This window comes from Nannospalax galili, unplaced genomic scaffold (genome assembly GCF_000622305.1).
Source record: "Nannospalax galili isolate Female #2095 unplaced genomic scaffold, S.galili_v1.0 scaffold88, whole genome shotgun sequence".
Lineage (NCBI taxonomy): Eukaryota > Metazoa > Chordata > Mammalia > Rodentia > Spalacidae > Nannospalax > Nannospalax galili.
This window is the reverse complement of record NW_008358908.1, coordinates 1,500,154-1,520,086: the sequence shown is the minus strand read 5'-3', so window position 1 is coordinate 1,520,086 and position 19,933 is coordinate 1,500,154. Positions and strand designations below refer to the sequence as shown.

Here is a 19,933-nt window from a genome sequence, read left to right as displayed (position 1 = left end):
AAACCCCAGCTCAAACTCACTATGTAGACCAGGCTGGCCTTGACCTCACAGAGATTCATCGACCTGAATGCTGGGATTAAAGGCTAAAGCAACCATAGTCAGCTGTTATAGCAATAATAATTGCCCCTTCAGATTAGTACATATATCACTGTAAAACAAATATTCTAAACTCTTTTCTAGTAGTGCCCTCTCAGTACACTCCAGGCCATTGAACTTGAATATTACTTCTAGGCAAACAACTGTCAGTATGAAACCAGTTTTGTTTTTTTTTTGTTTTTGTTTTTTTTTTAAATTCAGCAATTATTTCACACTGTCTTAGAGATAGGAATTCCTTTTATTTTATTTTTTGTTTTAAAGAATGCTTCTCAGGACCTGTGATAATCTTCTAAGGTCAAGAGAAGTCTGCAGAAATAATAAAAACAGTGTAGTTTCAAATTTTGGTAATGTACAGATGATTATATCCACAAATCTGGGCTCAAGAGATCAAATGGTTGACAGTCCCAGTATCAAGTAGATGTGGGACAGGTTTCCAGTTCCCCGGTAAAAGACAACAGCCACAAACAACTGCCATGTAAGGTAAGTTACAAGTGTCATAGGACAGAGGCATAAATGTTATGCAAATTCACCTGCAGGAGAGAACACTACAGGCTAGGCTGTCTTCCCTGAAGGTGGTGGTGGTGCTGGGCATTTTAGCAATGAATTAACTAGTTAGCAAAATCACTAATTAGGTCTATTTAAAACAGAAAAAAAAAGCTTTTTTAGAGACGGGTGGTGGCCATACATATAACTCACCTTATCCTATGTTCTCAACAAAAAAGAAATTGAATTACTCTTGACAATACACGCAAGACTTAAAAAACAATTTCTAAGAATACAAATGAAGGTACCGTTAGAAAAAACAAGATAATGTGGCGAATATTTTCTTATTACAGAAATATTTTCAGAACATTCGGATTTCTAAGTTGCACTTATCACTATTCTTGCTTATTATCATAACTCACGATGTTATTTTTATTTGCGTGGAATCAGTGTTTGGACTGTATCAGCATTCACTGAGTGGCATGATGCTAGGCAGAGACATTTGGCATGAGAAATAGAGTGGTCAATAAAAGAGACTTGCTGCCATTATTCTTAATGGAATAATCATATGTATAACTATATAATCACAACTCTGCCAAATGATATGATGGGAAATAGCAGGGCTTTCTTGCCAGGGGGCATCAAGTGGTCTCGATAAACAAGTAAACTGTGAGACCAGCTTGGAGGTTCTTATGATCTTTTGGTCAAGGAAAAGGTTGGTGGTGCCCTGCCCTGAGTAGCAGCAGTGAAGAGAGCAAGCATGTGTTAGAAGAGGAACAGAGAAATCTGGCCATCAGGTCTGTCTAGGTTTGTGAGGCTGAGGGAGAACGAGTCATTAAAGATGATTTTAGGTTTGCCATCTGGGTGGGTGGAGGTGCCATTTACAAAGAGGGTAAGATGGGGGAAGAGCAGACCCAAAGTTCTGGTGCTGTTTGACCTGTCTGAGAGCCATCCAAGTGGATATGTCTGTCATGTAGGAAGTTGGTCTACAGTTCAGAAGAAAGGTCTAGAGGTTTAAATTTGAGAATCCCTGGTATATAGATAGAATTTGACGCCATAGAGGATATATAGACTTAGGGGTGGGAAGAGGAATGCCTACAGACCAAGGACCAACTTTGAGCATCAATATTTAGCTCTCCTGTGAGGGTTCCAAATATTATACATAAACATTTGTATTTCAAACCAGGTATCACATCTTATTATTATATTTTATTCTAATCTTACATTCTACTAAGAGCACATGGATAGTTTAAGACTATTGTAATACAACATACATTGATGTGAAAGGCAGAAGGGTCCCCATCATCCAGCACAGAGTAAGTAACCAGAAGGACAAAATATGCTGCCACCTGAAACCTTTGTCTTACAGACTTCTAGAACCTGTGTAGGTTCCTCATCCTTTTTTTAAAAACAGAGTCTCACTATGTAGCCTTGCCTGGCCTGGTACTTGCTACATAGACTGGTCTGGCCTCAAACTTATGGTAATCCCATGTCTTTTTCCTGGGTGCTGGGAATTCAGGCGTGCAGCATGACACCTGCTTATTCTGAACCTTTTATTAACTAATGGAATCTACTAAGTATTTGAGGTAGAAGGGCAATCGACTTTGTTGGAAATTCCAAACATCCAGATGGCACATATTAGCAAACCCAGCTTTGCTGTGGCCGTGGAAGGACCCAGTGGAGCCTGGTTGACCTCCTTTGGAGTCACATGCTTCCTCTGACCCTGTAGTTCCTCAGATCGTGCTTTATTTTCCTATTTCAGTCTTAGTCACAATGACTCCCCTGTGTACTCCTATCCCAGGCAAGCACCTTTGCTCTCTTATTCTGTGCCTGCGTTCATGACCTGAGATGTCCTTTGGCCACACTTTCACATTATACAGATCTTACAAAGTCTGTCTCTGATATCTCCTGATCTTTGATGGAAGAAAATGAGTTCTACCTTAAAAAAAAAATCTCTGAAACATTTCTGCACCTCTCTTAGCACTTTGTGCCCTGTACCTCGAGCCATAAGTATCTAGACAAACACTATACATTCTCTTAGGTTATAGCTCCTTAGAGGACATCAGACATGCCCAGATCACAAAAAAATATTAGTGCTCCAGCAGAGAACAGGAGTACTTTCTCCACTGCTAATTGAAGATGGTAATGCTTGGTGGTATAGGACAGGAGCAGAAAAGCATTTACTTATTTCCATTTATTTTTACAGTATCAGGCAATGGCTTGCAGACGCACAGCCTAGGTTGCTGGAAGAATGTCTGAAGCCTATAGAATTTCCAGAATTCTGAATTACTGAATAAAATGGCGAGACAATGCAAGAGTATATTTATCATTAATGGAGTCTCCCAACACATCCTCCAAATGTAATATTCATTTTTATTATTGCTTCATGGTTGTGGATAGCACATTCTGCTCTGAGATGGAGACTAAGGATGATAATCCCATGGATATTTATTGTGCTTTTAAGATAGGTTACCTGTCTAACGTGTTTTCTGACAGCTTGTTTAATCAACAGATCTTCAGAATCATGCTGTCCTCCTTCCTATCTAGATCTTGACCAATTACACACACACAGACACACACACACACAGTGCACGTGGAGGCCTGAGGCTGATGTTGGGTGTCTTCCTCTATTATGCTTCACCTTATTTTTTGAGGCCAGGTCTCTCACTGAACCTGGAGCTTGTTACTTCAGATAGACTGGCTAGCGAGCAAGACTCTGGATATATCTGTCTCCACCCATTCAGTGATGGGATTATAGGCATGAGTTATTGTGCATGACTTTTAATGTGTGATGGGGAACCAAATTCAGGTCCTCGTGTTTGTGCAGCAAGCACTTAACCCATGGGGACATCTTCCCATCCCAGCATCTTCCTGAAGTTTTATTTCCAATATGCACCAGGATGTTTTATTTAGTAGTTCATGATTTGTATGTGCCTTAAAAGTTCACATGGTCTCCTAGTGATGTTATTGTACTGGATAGTTTTAGTTGTCAACTTGACACATCTGGCTAGAGGTTACCTCAATTGAGGAGTGGCTCGTGTTCATGTCTGTGGAGCATTTTCTTGACTGTTAAGTGATGCGGGATGGCCCAGCCCATTTTGGGTTGAGTAAGAAAGTAGGCTGAGTGCAGGCCAGAGGAGCAAACCAGTAAGCAATGTTCCTCCATGGTCTGTGCTTCAGCTCCTGCCTCCAGGTTCCTGCTGTGAGTTCCTGCCCTGACTTCCCTCAGTGATGAACTGTGATCTGGGAGATATAAGATAAAAAAACCCACTTTTCTTCCCAAGTTGCTTTTGATCAGTGTTTTTTATCACAGCAAAAGAAAGTAACTAGGACAGAAATTGGTACCAAGAGTGGGACATTACTATGACAGACCTGACCCAGTTGTTTTGGGGAGGATTGTAGAAGTTTTTGAAGCTTTGGACTTGGAAAACCATTGTATGCTTGGAGCTGAATCAGCAGCTCTGTAGGAACTTGAAGATAATGATGAAAGAGGTGTAGACAGTGGAGGCCTGGCTTTTGAAGCTTCAAAGGGAAGCAACGACTCTATCAGGGTTGTTTGTGTGACATATTTTGAATTAAGAATTTTTGGAAGTGAAAACTTTTATACTTTACTGGAACAATGGATATTGGTCATATGGGGCTGAAAAATCGGCTGTTGAGTAACAAGATACCAACATCACTGAGGTAAAATCTTCTGGGAAGTATTTCTTTAGGGTCAACATACAGAAGCTGAGGTCCAGAGACAGACAAGGCCACCCATCAAACTGGCAGCAGAACTTAGCACTATGTAAGAGTCTCCAAGGTGGGATTGGTGTTGATGGCATGAAGGGGTCCTGGAGAGCAGCTGAGGCTTGGTAAAAGCGCAACCTCAGTTGCAGTGAAGACCCCATGAAGGAGAGACCCTGAGGCTTGGCACCATGTGAGGTCAGGAAACACCTTTGATTAATGTGCAGCCTCAGTTACAATGGTGATCTCAGCGTACAGCGTATTGGAGATGCCAGGACCATGGGATGACCACCAACAGCAGCAGCAGCAGGTGTTGAGTGGAGTTAGCTTGAGACTACAAGACAAGCTGTGTGTGCTGTGGATGGCAGAGCCAGAGAAGTGGAGCTGCTCAGGTCCTTTGGAGCCCAGAAAATTGTGAGTGCATCTCAGATGTCAGATGTTGAGCTATATTGCTGGCCTCTGGTTTTGTTTAAGTATGCCCAGTTCTTCTCTTTTGAAATAAGGCAGCATCCAGCTTGTTTTAGATTTTACAGGAGCCCACAATTAAGAGACCTTTAACTTTTAGTGTTGAAATCTTTTAAAGACTGTGGGACTTTCAAAGTTGTACTGTTTTTATATTATAATATTAATATTAACATGAGACTTTGGGAATAAGAAATGAAAAAGTTATGCTTAATAGTGATGTGTTTGTATGTCAAGTTGACAAGGGGTTAACTGTACTGGATAGCTTCAGTTGTCAATTTGACAGACCTGGATGGAGGGAACCTCAAATGAGGAATGGCTTCCATTGAATTGGCTTGCATTCATGTCTGTGGGGCATTTTCTTGATTGTTGCGTGACGTGGGAGGGCCCAGCCTACTGTGAGCAGTGCCACCTCTGGGCAGTGGTCCTAGGTTGAGTAAGAAAGTAGGCTGAGCACAGGCCAGAGGAGCAAGCCAGTAAACAACATTCTTCCATGGTTTGTGCTTTAGCTCCTGCCTCTAGGTTCCTGACCTGAGTTTCTGCCCTATGAGCTGAGAGATGTAAGGTAAAATAAACTCTTTCTTCCCCAAGTTGGTTTTGTTGAGTGATTTTATTACAGCAATAGAAAGTAACTAGGACACTCATCTTACAGAAAAATAGAAACATTTAAAAGTTCATAGGACATATAAAATCTAAGTCACAAGATTTTATTATAAAAGAAAATGTCATCATAGAGGAAGAAAACAGCTATGATTTCCATTCTCCCTATTTCCTTCAAAATGGTTAAAGGGTACAAAGTTTCAATTATGAGTAAGTTATGGAGATCTAATGTACAGCATGTTGACTAGTTAGTAATATATTTAATATTTGGAACTTGTTAAGAGAGTCCTCTGGTTAGTTCAACAAAAAGCTAACTATATGTATGATATATATACTTATTACATATGTACCTATTAGCTTGATTGTGGCACTCTTTTCACAGTGCATACACATATCAGAACATCAAGTTGTATATCTTACATACATAAAATTTTTATGTAAATCACACTCCATAAGACTGGAAAAATAAAAAGAAATACATAAACAAGTAAAGTAAATACCAAAGCTCCAAATGTACTAAGGTGATTGCCCTTACATCAGTCTCAGTATTGCTAAGGCCCTAGCACTCATTGCTACTGTCGGGACTTACCTCTTTGGTAACGGGAGGCAGTAATAATGCCAAGTTACAGAATTTCCAAGCTTCCGGAGGTTCCTCAAGATCAACATAACACTAGAAGCAAAAAACAATAATATTAAAGGTGATCACATTCAATATAATGGGATCAAATGATCTTTAAACAGTAGTCTTTATTACCTTGGCCATATACATATAGTTGGACATAGAATAACCAGGTTGTAGTTCTTCAGTCTGGTTTAAAGAAAGAAGATGAAAGAGTAACATTATAACAAGAACATTGCTCATAATGAAAGAGGACGCATATTAATAAATCAGTATTATTAACCAAACTGCCACAACAATTTAGAAAGGCTGTTTCACATTTGAATAGTTTCGTTAGTTTAAGTAACTTTTGAGTAGAAACATAGCTTTTAAATTTAGCTGTTAAATTGAATTGGTTACTATGGTCATTAAGTTTCCAAAGCAATGAGATTCCTTTGCATAATATAATCATTACCTTCACTTTTTGTTTTTCTATATTCTCTCTTTCTCCTTTTGTGAACAAAAGAAATTGGTAATATACTCTCCCTAGGGCAAGTCCTATCCATCTCACTATCTGTTTGGGAAATGAGAGCAGAGCATGGGTGGATCCATGGCAAGCATCTTCCCTACAGTGGTGTTGGTGGATGCTGGTTGGCTGCTGCGTCTCTCTTCTAATCACTTCTACTTCAGTATTTCTCATTTGGTATGAGCATTTCTTGAGTCAGGTCAAGAAGAAATTAGGCTGATTGTTCAATTTCACATCCTTTTATGCCCAGTAATTGAACTAGCTCTCTGAAAATCCTATCTGGATAGCTTGCCTCCATGTACATGCAGAAATTATTTATTTATTTATTTAACATTAGCATTTAAATTTACATATACCTTAATACCTATGTTGAATTAAAATGGTTATAAATACAAATGCTTCTTTTTGCTGTTATTCATCTTTTTAAAAAATATTTTATTTATTATCTTTATTATTTTATGTGTATGCGTGTATTGCCTGAATGTAGGTAAGTGCACCCGTGTCATGCATCATCTTTTTTTTTAGACAGGTCTCACTATGGAACAATGACTGGCCTGGAACTTGCTACATAGACCAGGCTATTCTTGAGCTTTTCTAAATCAAAACATTTATTTTTATTCTTCTCTTGATTAAAAACAAATTAAGCCCAAAGGAATACAGGTCACTAACAACACTGAAATCCTAGAAAAACTTTTTATCACAGGCCTTAGATAAATTACAAGAAGCACAACAGTATTCAGTATAACGTCTCATTGAAGAAGTTTCTAGAGAGGCTTTTAGAACACTCTTTCCCCTAATGCTTGCCAAAGAAAGCTGCACAAGTTTACTTGGACTTAGCTATGCAAGTTCCTTAGAGGTAGGAGCTACGGTGGTCATTTCTGTATTCCCTGAATTTGGCACTATGTGCTAATAAAAATGTTGAATAAATAAGCTTTACTTTAAAACACCTCATAACCTCAAGATGCAGCCATCTACCATATCAGGAATTTGAAGAGAACTCTGCAGTTGGTGAAATCCATGGTAATATACTCTCCCTAGAGGAGGTCCTAACTGCAAACAGTGTGAGCTCACAGAAGCCATTCATCTATGTTGGAATGCCCATCATCTACAACATATGTTCATCCTTGGGTTCAGTAGTGTTATGTCCAACTATTGTGGGCTGCCACTGAAATCACCTTAGGAGCTTTGAAGACACTGCCATTCTTTAAAAACCACACACTATATGATCTAAAAATTCCATCTCTAGGTCTCTCCCAAAGAGAAATACTAATATGCCTACACAAAAGTTTTTATATGAATATTAACAGAAGTTTTATTCATAATAACCCCAAACTGAAAACAACTCAAATGTCCATCAATAGGTTATTGTGATATATTTACATATGAAATATTATTTTCAATGAAAAAAATTACTGATATACTCAATGAAATGAAGCTAAAAATATGCTTAAAGAAAATAGATATTTACAAAATACAAACAGCGTGAGTTCATTTATATAAAAGTTTAGAATAGGCATAACTAATCTATTGTGATAGAAGGCCTATAAGTGCTCACCAGGGAGAAAGTGTGGGAAAACTCATATCAAAATGCCAGAGATAACTCCAGGGAAATGCTCTATGTTTTGAAATGGTAGTAGTTGATGGAGACACAAATTTGTCAAACATCACTGTACTTCACATTTAAAATGGGTGCAATCTACTATATACAAGCTATACCTTCACATATGCAGAGATTCTCAAACACTTAGTCAGAGTCATGGTCTTGGCTGACAAACTTTAAAGTCCCTAGATGATTCTAATATATAGCACAGGTTCAGAAACAATGCCCTAGGGAATCATGCCAGAACTAAGGATAAGACGGGATGAGCTACAGCTTGAAAGCTCCCAAAAGTGATTCAGAGAGGACTAGCAGGTCCAAAACTACCTCCTTCAATACTGCAAAGGACCAGAGTTTTCATTGTAAGAGCAAAATAACTACAGTAAATATTTGTATTTAATTAAAACCTTTAACATGCTAAACTCTTGGCCAAGACAATTATGTGTATTAGTCTATATAATCCGCATTACAGAAAAAGTATAAAGTAGGTGTTACTATGCTAACTCCACAGATGAGGAGTTTAAATGTACAAGAAATAAAGAAAATGTACTTGGGTCATATAGACAGGGAAAGGCTCAGGTCCCAGCTTTAGTTATCTGACTTTCAGCTAATGCTCTTGACCCAACTGGAAGGCTCTGGAGACATCTTCCTGACCCTGTGAGCTCTGTAGAGGGATGGACGAGGGGCATGAGGCCAACATGACCTCTTATAGGAACCACTAGTCGCAGCCTCTCCTAGGGAGTGGATCCAAGGCCTGCATTGTTTTATGATCTTCCTCTCTACTGCTCACATTTTTAAGTTCATCTGTAGGCCTAACCCTCACCACACCAACCCCTCAGTAACCTCAACTGTCACAGTAAATATGGGAAGAAGCAGTATTTCTCTTCATTACATCCTTTTGGCAGAAGTCATGGAACACATTTTCAGACAGAATCTAATCAAATGTTGGGATTCCTAAAATTTAAGTTTGCAAAGATTTAAAATTTAAGAAAGTTAGATTTAAAAAAATTTATTACTATTATGTGTATGTGTGCATGCATGGTACAAGAAGCTTCTAGAACACAAAATAGACAGGATTAGAAAAGAAATTCTCTATGACACACTATAGTTAAAACATTAAAAACAGAATAAAGAAAGGTTATTGAAAGTTACAAGAGAGAAAGGTCAGGCACACCCATTATAGCAGCACCTGACTGTTTGACAGAATACTTTAAAGTCAGAAGGTCCTGGAAAGATGTATTCCAAGTCCTGAAATACCACAACTGTCAACCCAGACTATTATACCCAACCAAAACTATCTGTTAAAGTTGTAAGAGAAATAAAAACTTTCTATGATAAAAACAAAAGAATTTATGAGTACCATGCCAGCTTTACAGAGGACACTAGAGGAAATTCTTCAACCTGAACAGAAGGATGAGGACACTCAAGACGTCACAAGGAACAATAAACCATGCTAGGGCATGTAATCAACAATACTCCTGAATATTAATGCCCTCAATTCCCCAATAAAGAGATACAGACTAATGTATTGGATTAGAAAACAGATCCATCTTTTTTCTGCCTCTAAGAAATATACCTCACCCTCAATGATACACACCATCTTAGTATAAAAGAATGGGGGGAAGGTATTCTAAGCACATGGAACTAAGAAACAAGTAGATGTAGCTATTCTAATTATCTGACAAAACAGACTTCAAATCAAAACTAGTCAGAAAAGACAAAGAGGGGCACTTCATACTCATTAAAGGAAAAGTCCACCAACAGGATATTATGATCCCAAATATATATACACTAAACACACAGGCACTCAATGTCATTTAAAAATATGATTAGATCTAAAATCACAGATTAATCACAGGGCAGCGATAGTAGGTGACTTCAATATCCCACTGTCACCAACAGGTCATCAGGAAAAAATTTAAATGACTAAAAAATTAAAAAAATATTTTAATTGATTCTTTGAGAATTTCATACAATATATTTGATCATTTTCAGATTTCTTCCTCATCTTCCCTGAGATCCACCCCCATCTTCCTCACTTCATGTCCTTTATTATTTTTTTAAGGCCTATCAAGTCTGGGTCCCCCAAACACTCTCGGGTGTGGGTCCATTCCCTGGAATGTGGCTAACATAGTCAGCATCACATCCTTGACGAGAACTGACTCTCCCTCCAGCAGCTACAAATTGCCAATAGTTACTCGGGTGGGGCTCTGTGCCCATGTCCATGCTGAAATTTTATCTGGCTTGGGCTTGTGCAGGTCTTATGCTTGCTGTCACAAGTACTGTGGGTTTGTGTGTGCAACTGTCTGTTGTGTCTCAAAAACACATTTTCCTTGTATTCATCCACTACCTCTCTCTGGCTCTTACAATCTTTCTGCCTCTTCTTTCACAATGATCCCTCAACTTTGAGGAGACAGGATGTGATATAGGCGTCTCACTTAGGGCTGAGCACTTGGTGCAGTCTCTTATTCTCTGTACTTTGAGTAGTTGTGGGTGTCTGTAATTCACCATCTGCAGCAAGAAGAGGTAAGAATTAAGAGATGCACCAATCCTCTGCCAGGAGAGAGAGAGAGAGAGAGAGAGAGAGAGAGAGAGAGAGAGAGAGAGAGAGAACTTTTGGGAGCTGGTTCTCAACTTGCACATTATGAGGCAGGGTCTGTCTTCTTGTTTCTGCTTTTGCATGGCTTACCCACCGCTTGGCCACAGTCTTCCAGCTGCTTCTTCTGACTGCACCTCCCAGACAGCTGCTTTTTACGTAAGTCATCAGGCTCATGCAGCTAGTGCTTTTATCTGCTAAGCCATCTCTCTGGCCCCTGATCTACATTTTTATGGAATTTAAAATGAGATAACACTTCAACAGCAAAGAAATGAATATGCAGAGTTCTTAGATTTTATTCAAAACTTGATTGTAATTGAGTGAAACTGAACTGATTAGTTCATCAAGTCTCTCTTTAAAAAAAAATCAGTGTGTGTGAGCTCATGCATGCATGCATGCGTGTGTGTGTGCACGTGTGCTTGCATATGTGTCATGGTGGGTATGTGGTGGTCTGAGGACCACCTCTGGGTCTGTCCTCACCTGCCACCGTATTTGAGACAAGGTCTCTTGTTTGCTGTATACTCCAGGCTAGTTGGCTCATGAGCTTCTGGGAATTCTCCTGTCTCTACCTCCCATCTTGTCATAGGCATGATGGGATCACAGATGTGGGGTACCCTATCTTTACCTGGGTTATAGGGATCTGAACCCAGATCCTCACACTTCTATGACAACTTTACCAACAGAGCTATATCCCCAGCCACTGATTTTCTTTTTATAAAACAAAACAGATCATATTAAATAAAGATTAACTATATGGTCCCTGGGCTTTTATTTCCTTCTCCTCTTTCTGTTAGGTTTGAGAGTACTTATATTTTCAAAAAGCAGCCATTGGCCTGAGGGAGGGAGGAGAGGAAATCTACTTCCCACCTTGGCTCTATGATCTCTAAATACCTCTCAATTTTACAAAATGTATCCCTGAAATATAGTACAAATGTTAGGAAGGGACAATATAGTTCAGGGCCTGATTTTGACTAGAGTATACGAATCTAAAAAAGATAGGTGGGACAGATCTTCAAACGACCTGAAGAGTAAAAATAAATTGTTTTATTAGGGCCAACTGTATGTAAAGACCAAAAAAAGGAAAGTATAACCAAAGATTAAAGTGATCAATATATTTCTTTGAGTCCATGTGCATAGCTAAAGGCTACATAACAAGAAACAATGCCAGACAGGAGATACCTTTCTTTGAATTGTTGGCCAGGGTGGCCCAAGAGACTCCCAGACAGTAACCCAGCACAGAACTGGGAAAATGAACAGCAGACCCCAATCTTATCTAAAGGAATATTGACAACTAATTGCTGCTAGATGAGGACCAGCTGAGCTTCCTAAAACAAGGATCTCTAGATAGGCTGACTAGATTCAGCAGATGGACAAGCACTGGGGAATGGCTGGGGGTGCCGACAACACAGTGGACAGTAACAGGGGTGACAGAGCATATGGGCTCCAGTGGTGGTAGGGGGCTATGGGAGGGTGCCATTTGGGATGCGGGTATAAGGATGAATAAGAGTGTTTGGGATGTTTGGTATGAAATACACACACAAAAAAGTCAATAAAAAATTAGAATGCAAAAAAAAAAAAGGTAGGAAAAGGAAAAAAAAAGCCATTTAGTGTAGGTTAAATATCCACATTTAAAGAACCCTAGAATTTTCTTTAATTGTAGAGGACCAGCACCCACATGATGGAATTAGAGAACCAACACCTCAAGTTGTCCTCTGACTTCCACTCATATGCTCTCCTCTCCCTCCAAAACATAACAAAACAATGTGGAATACACAGAGATGCCGCCAATTTCTCACCTTGAAAACCTGAAATCCCTCATGTTCCAAGTCTGGAACTTGTTCAGAAACAATAGGACACTCAACAGCTTTAGATTTGGGGTCATTTCCAGTTTTAGATTTTTGGACATGGTTACATTCAATTTGTAACCATGAGATTGTATGATTCCAGATAAAGGAAAAGAGACTAGATGAATAGGAATCTCACAGATGAATATGTTGCATACTTAGAGAGTGCATACCTATATTTTATTGTTCAAAGTTGTATTAGCATAGCAACTATATATTTTAAGATAAGAACAAAAATAATGGTTTGATTCGAAGCCCCAAGAATCCTATAGAAGTGTACACAACCGAAAAGTGGCTTTTAAAAACAATTCTTCATGTCTCTTGTGTAGTTATTTCCTCCAAATTAGAACATTCTTTCCTGGAGGGAGGAGGGAGGCTCATAAGATTCAAGGAGCTAAGAAAATGAGGAGGAACACTTAGCTCAGGGAGCTCAAGATTCAGGAACGTCACAATGCTATAAGATCCACAAGCCCCTCTCCAAGGTTACACAAGCAGTAAGCAATTACTAGAAGAGATTTCCTTGGAGATGCTGGAGAGCTGGGCAGGAAGTTTCAGGGATGATGCCTTCCTGAGTCATCACCCATGCTGGGGTGGGCTTTTCAATGGTACAACTGCCTTTAACTCAGTCAAGCCTCTATTAGTAACTCCTCACAAGCTCCTGTAAGTAACCCCAGTGAACTCACTGGTTCATCAATCTAGCCTTGGGTGGAATCATTTCTTTGTCAGTGCCCTGTCACATCTCTCCAGAAAGTCACACAATAGCATCTTCTAAGATCAAACTGGTTCTGTATTCGGCTCACCAGGAATACTGGGAGCAAGTCTGATAGTCTGCTTTCAGATTTGGTAGTAACAGTTGCTGAACTTACACCTTCATTTAGGCTGCTGAATTATTTTAAAGAATACCATGTTCCTAGGACCAAGAGCAAAGCTCTTGATCCAAAAACTTTATGTTTTAAAGATAACTTAAAGTCTGAGAGGCTTAAGACAGAACATTGTTAAGACTAAGAGTCAAACTTGGGCTTCAGTGAGAACTATACTTATGGAGAGGAGAAAGATTTCTTTGACAATAAGATAGCTGGACTGGTGCAGAGGGTCAGCAATCTGACACCAACATAACTGACAGACAAAATATACCTTAAGGAAGTTATGCAAAGCTTCATGAACAGTTGAAGATGGTATTTCTCCAAACAGGGTAGCAGCCATTTTTTTCTCAATCCAGCTGAGTTTTGAGACCTACAAACATAAAGGAACATCAGTCTTAGAAAGCTATTTCCTTGAGATAATCTCTCTCTCCGGTTACATGTGTAAATATATGTATCTATGTGCATATAAGTAGAAAACATTAATAAAATACTCATAAAAACATATCAAATATATTACCCTTATGGTAATACTGGAAGAATGCCTTTTTTTCCTGTAATTCTTGAAAACCATAAGCTCTAGAACTGGCTTCAAAACCAATTTTAAGCCAAAGAGAAAGGGGTAGATTGGAGAACCATGCCAACCTGTCGGCCTATCTGATTCCTGATTCTGAAGGGATTGCAAGATATTGCTCTGCCCCACATGCAGTAGTTACAGGACCCTGCCACTGCTCTACCCCTGACTATTTCATGTTACCAGCTTCGTCCTGAGTTAGAGTCACTATTCTTAGAGATGGAAATAGAACCATGATTCTCAACCTAGAAGGAGTTCAGAGGGAGGGCCCAGTATGAATAGTAAATAGCCCCTGAGAGCCTACTGGTGTCCCAGGAGGTGATTCTACACCCAGGTACATAAAGGCAGCACTAAGTGGACTCAGCAGGTTCAAAACAAAAGAACACCTGAAGTTGGGAGGGAAAAGTGGTAAAGAAAGTAGGGGGAGAAGTAAAGGGGTGGGTGGGGGTGGATTTGAACAAAGCACACTGTATGTACCGATGAAATTCTCAAACAGTAAAATTTCAGGAACAAGCAAAACTCAATTTCACATTGTCCTTTGCCTTTTGCTTAAGTGTTTTAATTTTCCCCAAATATAAATGTTAGGTATGTATTAGAAAAGCTTAAACTATTTCAGAAATGAGCACTTGAAAGGGCACTGATACAGCTGCTGTGCTCCCAGTGCCATCAAGCATCTTTATTTTCAGTCCCATCTTTTAAAGCTCTAGCAGTCATTATCTTCTGTCAAAATGGTACTGTGGGATGGGGGGTGTTGTTCAGCGGTAGAGCACTAGTTTCGTATGCACAAGGCCATGGGTTCAATCTCAGTACTGACAAAAAAATACGTATTCCTGCAAATGTTACTTATTGATGTGCTTAATTTTGATGTTTTAAACTTTGTACAGAAGATATCACACTGCTTATTTTCTTTTGTGATTTTTCATTTTTTTGGTTGTTAGCCTTACCCTTTAATGGCTGTGCTATCCCTTCAGCCCTCTTTTGTGATTTTTTTAAATCTAAGATTATGCTTTTATGATTTCCTCAGGTTGATGAGTATAACTGCAGTTCAGTCATTCAAGTAAATTATTACTTTGTTTTGTTTTTTGTTTTCTGAGACAGGGTCTCCCTGGAGCCCAAGCTGGCCTGGAACTCACTATGTAGACCAGGCTGGACTCGATCTCACAGAGATCCACCTGCCTCTGCCTCCTGAGTGCTGGGATTAAAGGCATGCACCACCATACCCAGTGTTTAGATAAATTATTAAATGTGGGGTTTAATATTCTACCTGTTTTACATATTAATTTATTTGTATTCTTGAGCTGTTAGTTATCAAAACAGGCATGTAGGGGGTGGAGGGAGATTGCTCAATTAGTTTGTGGTGCAAACATGAGAACCTGCATCCAGGGGCCAGCACCCAAGTAAAAGCTGACTGTAACCCTAGCACTGAGGAGAAGGGAGTGGGGTTGACAGACAGATGTCTGGACCTTGTTGGCCAGCCAGTCTAGTGGAGTTTGTAAGCTCCAGATTCAGTGAGAGACCCTGTCTCAAAAGATAAAATGCAGAGGGACTGAGGAAGATACCTGACATCAGCCTTGGGCCTCCATATGCATGTGTACACACACATACATACACACAACACACACATACACACAAAGAAGCACATAAAGTCTATCAATAGTGTTTTGAATTGTATACATACTTCCATAATTTTGCCAATTTGTATTTTACAGTTTTGATGCTGTTATTAGGAGCATACTAGTTTAGAAATGCTTTCATGGTAAATTGAGTTTTTTATTTTTATACAGCTATCCTCTTTATTGCTACATATAATTTTGCTTTAAAATAGATTGAATGAAGTAAGAAGTATAAAGCATAAGATGCACAGGTGGTGCACATTGGGTCTTAAATAAAGCAAATTTCTTTTTCTCTTGGCCTTGATGAAAAAGTTACTGCTTTTGCTGACTCTAATTTTGTTATTTATAAATTGTATCTTGTGGTCATGGCAACTTTTTCATACATATTTTCAGACATATTTTCACATTCTGTAACTAATTAATAGTGCTATTTAAGACACCGGGTCTTAGGATGACCAGTTGCCCTTATTTGAGCTATTTCAATGTCTCATGTCCTAACTTCCTTGAAGAAAAATCTGTCTGTCTCTGTCTCTGTCTCTCTCTCTGTCTCTCTCTCTCTCTCATACACACACACACATGCACGCACACATGCACACACTTCAAGATATTTTATGGGGCTGAGGATGCAGATCAGTGGTGCAGCACTTGCCTAGCATGTGCAAGGCTCTGGACTTGATCCCTAGCCTTAAAAAATAAGTGGTTAAAAACCAAGTCATCTCTGGCTAATACACAATACTAAATGAAATACATAAAATAAAAGCTTATAAATGATAAAATATGTACATTATAATTTTAATTATGATTTGTAAATTCCAAATTAATATTCTGTTACAAAACATCATACATTATAAACACTAATTTTACAATGCTCTCAATAAACAATAGATAAAAACATAAAAGATTGCATAGGCGATTAAAAATGTGTCAAATACCCACACTGTATTCAAATAAGAATATAAGTAAAGTCACTCAACTTACAGTATAACAGTATCTTCCCTTGAGGTAATACAAAAAGGGTTCTTCAGGTAAAAGTTGGATAGCTATATCTAGATGTTCCTGAAAGAAACATTCACAGGAAAAGTTACCTCCCAAGTGTCAGATACTGCTGAATGGAGCTGTGTGAAAGCCCAGGGAACAGCAAGTGGTCTTACAGTGTCTCCACAGTTTCCCCAGTCCTTATCACTGACATGGTTAAGTTCGAGCAACAATTCAGCAATACAGCAGGAAGTAGGATGAGGACTGTGACTTGACTAGGCCAAGTTTAAGTTAAGTCAGATGCCACAATGAAAATAGAAAACATGCAAATCAAATGTTTACCAGTCCAAGACTCTCAGTGAAGACACAGTGATAAGAAGTGGGCTCACATGAACCATATGACATGGTTAGGATTTGATATAGGAAAAACAGCAGAGCTGGGGGGAAAGGAACTGTTTCCCAGATACTGTCAAAAAGAGTACAGGAGACTGGGAAACAGGAGCTGTTTTCTCCCAGCTGTAGCTATTGACCTAGAGAGGTTAGTTACTGGGTTCGAAAATTAGAGTCAAACAGTACATGTGTGTGAGTGAGTTATTTTGCTCCTCCATCATTGCAAATTTAAGCTTTAGATTAGATTCTGTTCCCTCACCAATATGATGGTGCTGAGCTCATAACCAAAAGGCTAATGCACTCCCCTACTATGTGAGTTCTTGCAGGATCTGGAAAAAGAATATTTAGCCACCCAAATAGTTTGATTCTGTTTGTTACTATAGTCTTTATAGAGCCATTTTATTTTCTACTGTTTAAATAACAAAATAAGTAAATCCCTAGAGCTTAACCTGGTGAATAATCTCATACCTACTAATACAACATAGAACTACAATAAACATTTTGAATACTAAGAAATACCTTGAATAAATGTCCACAGTTAATTTTGTTTTGTAATCCTTCAAACTCAGATACATGGCCACACAAAACTGCATACCTAGAAAGGAAAACAGTAGTCACGTAGACTTTTAATCAAATGTCACCAACATACTGCATTTGAGACACATCTCTAAAGCACACATTAATATTTTACAAAAGTATTAATATAGATGCAAGGGCCCTAAAATAAATATTTGACATTATTATGAGGCCAGTTTCTTCAATCATAACTGGGCACAATAATGCTATCTGTGCTACATATATGTTCTCTGACCAGTGCCTGGGCATGTAGTAGGTTTCAGTAAATGTCAGCTGCCACTGTCAGTGACATCATCAACATCAAAATTATGCTGATACTCTCAGAGGTATAAACATTGCTTAAATTAGAAAACATTGTGTCAACAGACCTATATATTTTAAAACACTAAAATCAATATTTAGAACTCATTCTCCTTTTAAAAATAAAATTTCCTGGTCTCCTTAAATATCATAATAAGGAAAAACAAGTATCATGATTAAAAAAAAATAAAACCAAAGGTAATTTTTGAGTATGCTTTTAAAAAATTCCCAGTTTCCCTATAAGAGTGCATCCTAAGGTTAAGTTTTCCTCTACCAGGAATACAAAATTTATATAAATGGTTATTTGACTATAACCTGGGTATAGTATTTGTTGAGCAACTTGCTTATTTACTTTAAAAAATGAGGACATGTTATTTCTTATATGTGTTTTGTCTGTTCAAGCCTTCAGAGTAATTCAGAATGCTGATGTCTGAAGCAAAACACTCATTTTTTAACTATTTCAAGAGTATGTGCTAGCTATTTGCATTGCTATAATAACTGAGATAATAATAATATTTTGAATACTATCAATCATTTCTGTAAGCATAATTTCTAAGTACAAAACTGAAGCGAGCTATTTCCTAATTTGCAATATCAAGACCATTCCTGGACACAAAGCATGACTTAATTCACACACTCATGCATAATAAAAAACATAGCCCTTTTTCAGTTGTGATTTTTTGTTCTCTTAATTTTCAGTTCCTAAGTAGCCAATAGAATCCACCACAGTAAAGAGAAAAAGAACAAGAGGTGGGACCCCATGACATTTCTGCCAGCCACCTTGGCATGACAGCTGGTTTGTCATTGTGCAGAGCTCTTATGCTGTATTTTGTGTGGAAATATGTTTTAAATTCCTTTGGGTAGATAACATGAAGCATAAGGCTGGATCCCATGGTAAAAGTACTTTATTAGAAACTGCAAATTTGTTTTCCACAACGACTGTGCTATTATATTTTCCCACGGCAGTGAATAAGAATTCCTGTTGCTTCCCATCTTTGCTGTTTGCTGTTGTTAATATTTTGGCCATTCTACTATGTGTATAGTGGTGTCTCCTTTTGCTTTAATTTACAATCCCCTGATGACCTCTGAACATACTTTCATATGCTTACTTGCTATTTCCCTTGGTAAGGCATCAGCTGTTCCGGTCTTGTTTTAGTTTTTAAAACTATGTTATTTGTAGTCTTATTGCTGAGTGTAAAGTGTCTTCGCAGACTCTCATAACAGCTTTGTCTGATATGTATTTTTTGAAAATATCCCTCCCAACCTGTGGCTTGTCTTCTCATTCTCCTGACATTGTCTTTCATGGAAGTATTGTAGTTTGAGTGAGAAATGTCCCCCATAGGCACACGTATTTGAACACATAGACCCGGATTGGTGGCACTGTTTGTGGAGGTTTAGGAGGTGGTGCTGTGCTGGAGGAAATATGTCACTGGGGGCTGGTTTTGAGTGTTCATAGCCTAATCCCACTTCCAGGTTCCTTCTCTAGGCTTCATGTTTGCCATTGGAGAGGTGAGCTCTCAGCTTCCAGCTCTAGCTCTCATGCCTGCCTGCTGCCATGGCTATGATGAACTCATCCCTTTGCAACTGTAAGCCAAAATAAATTCTTTTTCTCTTTAGTGCCTCAGTCATGGCATTCTATCATAGCACTAGAAATACAATCATATTGGGGAAAACTGACATCTTAACAAAACTAAGTCTGTCTACCCACAACATGGACTGGACTATCTCTCCATTTACTTAGTTTTTTGATATCACTCATGAGTTTCATAGTTTTTCTCATACAGATCTTGAACATATTTTGTTAGGCTTTTACCTAAGTAAATTTTGGGTAGGCTGATGCAAATGGCAATATAGTTTAATTTCAAATTTCAATTGTTTATTTCTAGCATATGAAATGACTAGATTTTCATATTAGCTTTATATCCTATAACCTTGCTATCATCAGTAAATTCCAAGGGTGTAATCATGCAATCATGTCCTCAACAACAACAACAAAAAGTCATTTTAAGGTCTTTCTTCTCAATCTGTGTATCTTTCATTTCCTTTTCTGTCTTATTAGCTAAGACATTAGCTAGAATGTTTCACAGAATGTTGAAGAGCACTGGCAAAAGGGGCAT

The 19,933-nt window shown here is 38.5% G+C and overlaps 1 protein-coding gene across 3 annotated transcripts in view; it reads right to left on the bottom strand.

Annotated features, from left to right (window-relative positions):
* Rmdn2 (regulator of microtubule dynamics 2) overlaps window positions 1-19,933 on the bottom strand; it is a 65,085-nt gene that overhangs the window by 1,309 nt on the left and 43,843 nt on the right. For all 3 annotated transcript variants that reach the window (XM_029558390.1, XM_008822608.3, XM_029558391.1), the window contains 5 exons: window positions 17,460-17,535; window positions 16,554-16,631; window positions 13,663-13,761; window positions 6,122-6,175; window positions 5,957-6,037 (listed from right to left, as the gene is read on the bottom strand). In XM_029558390.1, the coding sequence (XP_029414250.1) occupies window positions 5,957-6,037; window positions 6,122-6,175; window positions 13,663-13,761; window positions 16,554-16,631; window positions 17,460-17,535 (388 nt within the window). The remainder of the gene's footprint in view (window positions 1-5,956; window positions 6,038-6,121; window positions 6,176-13,662; window positions 13,762-16,553; window positions 16,632-17,459; window positions 17,536-19,933) is intronic.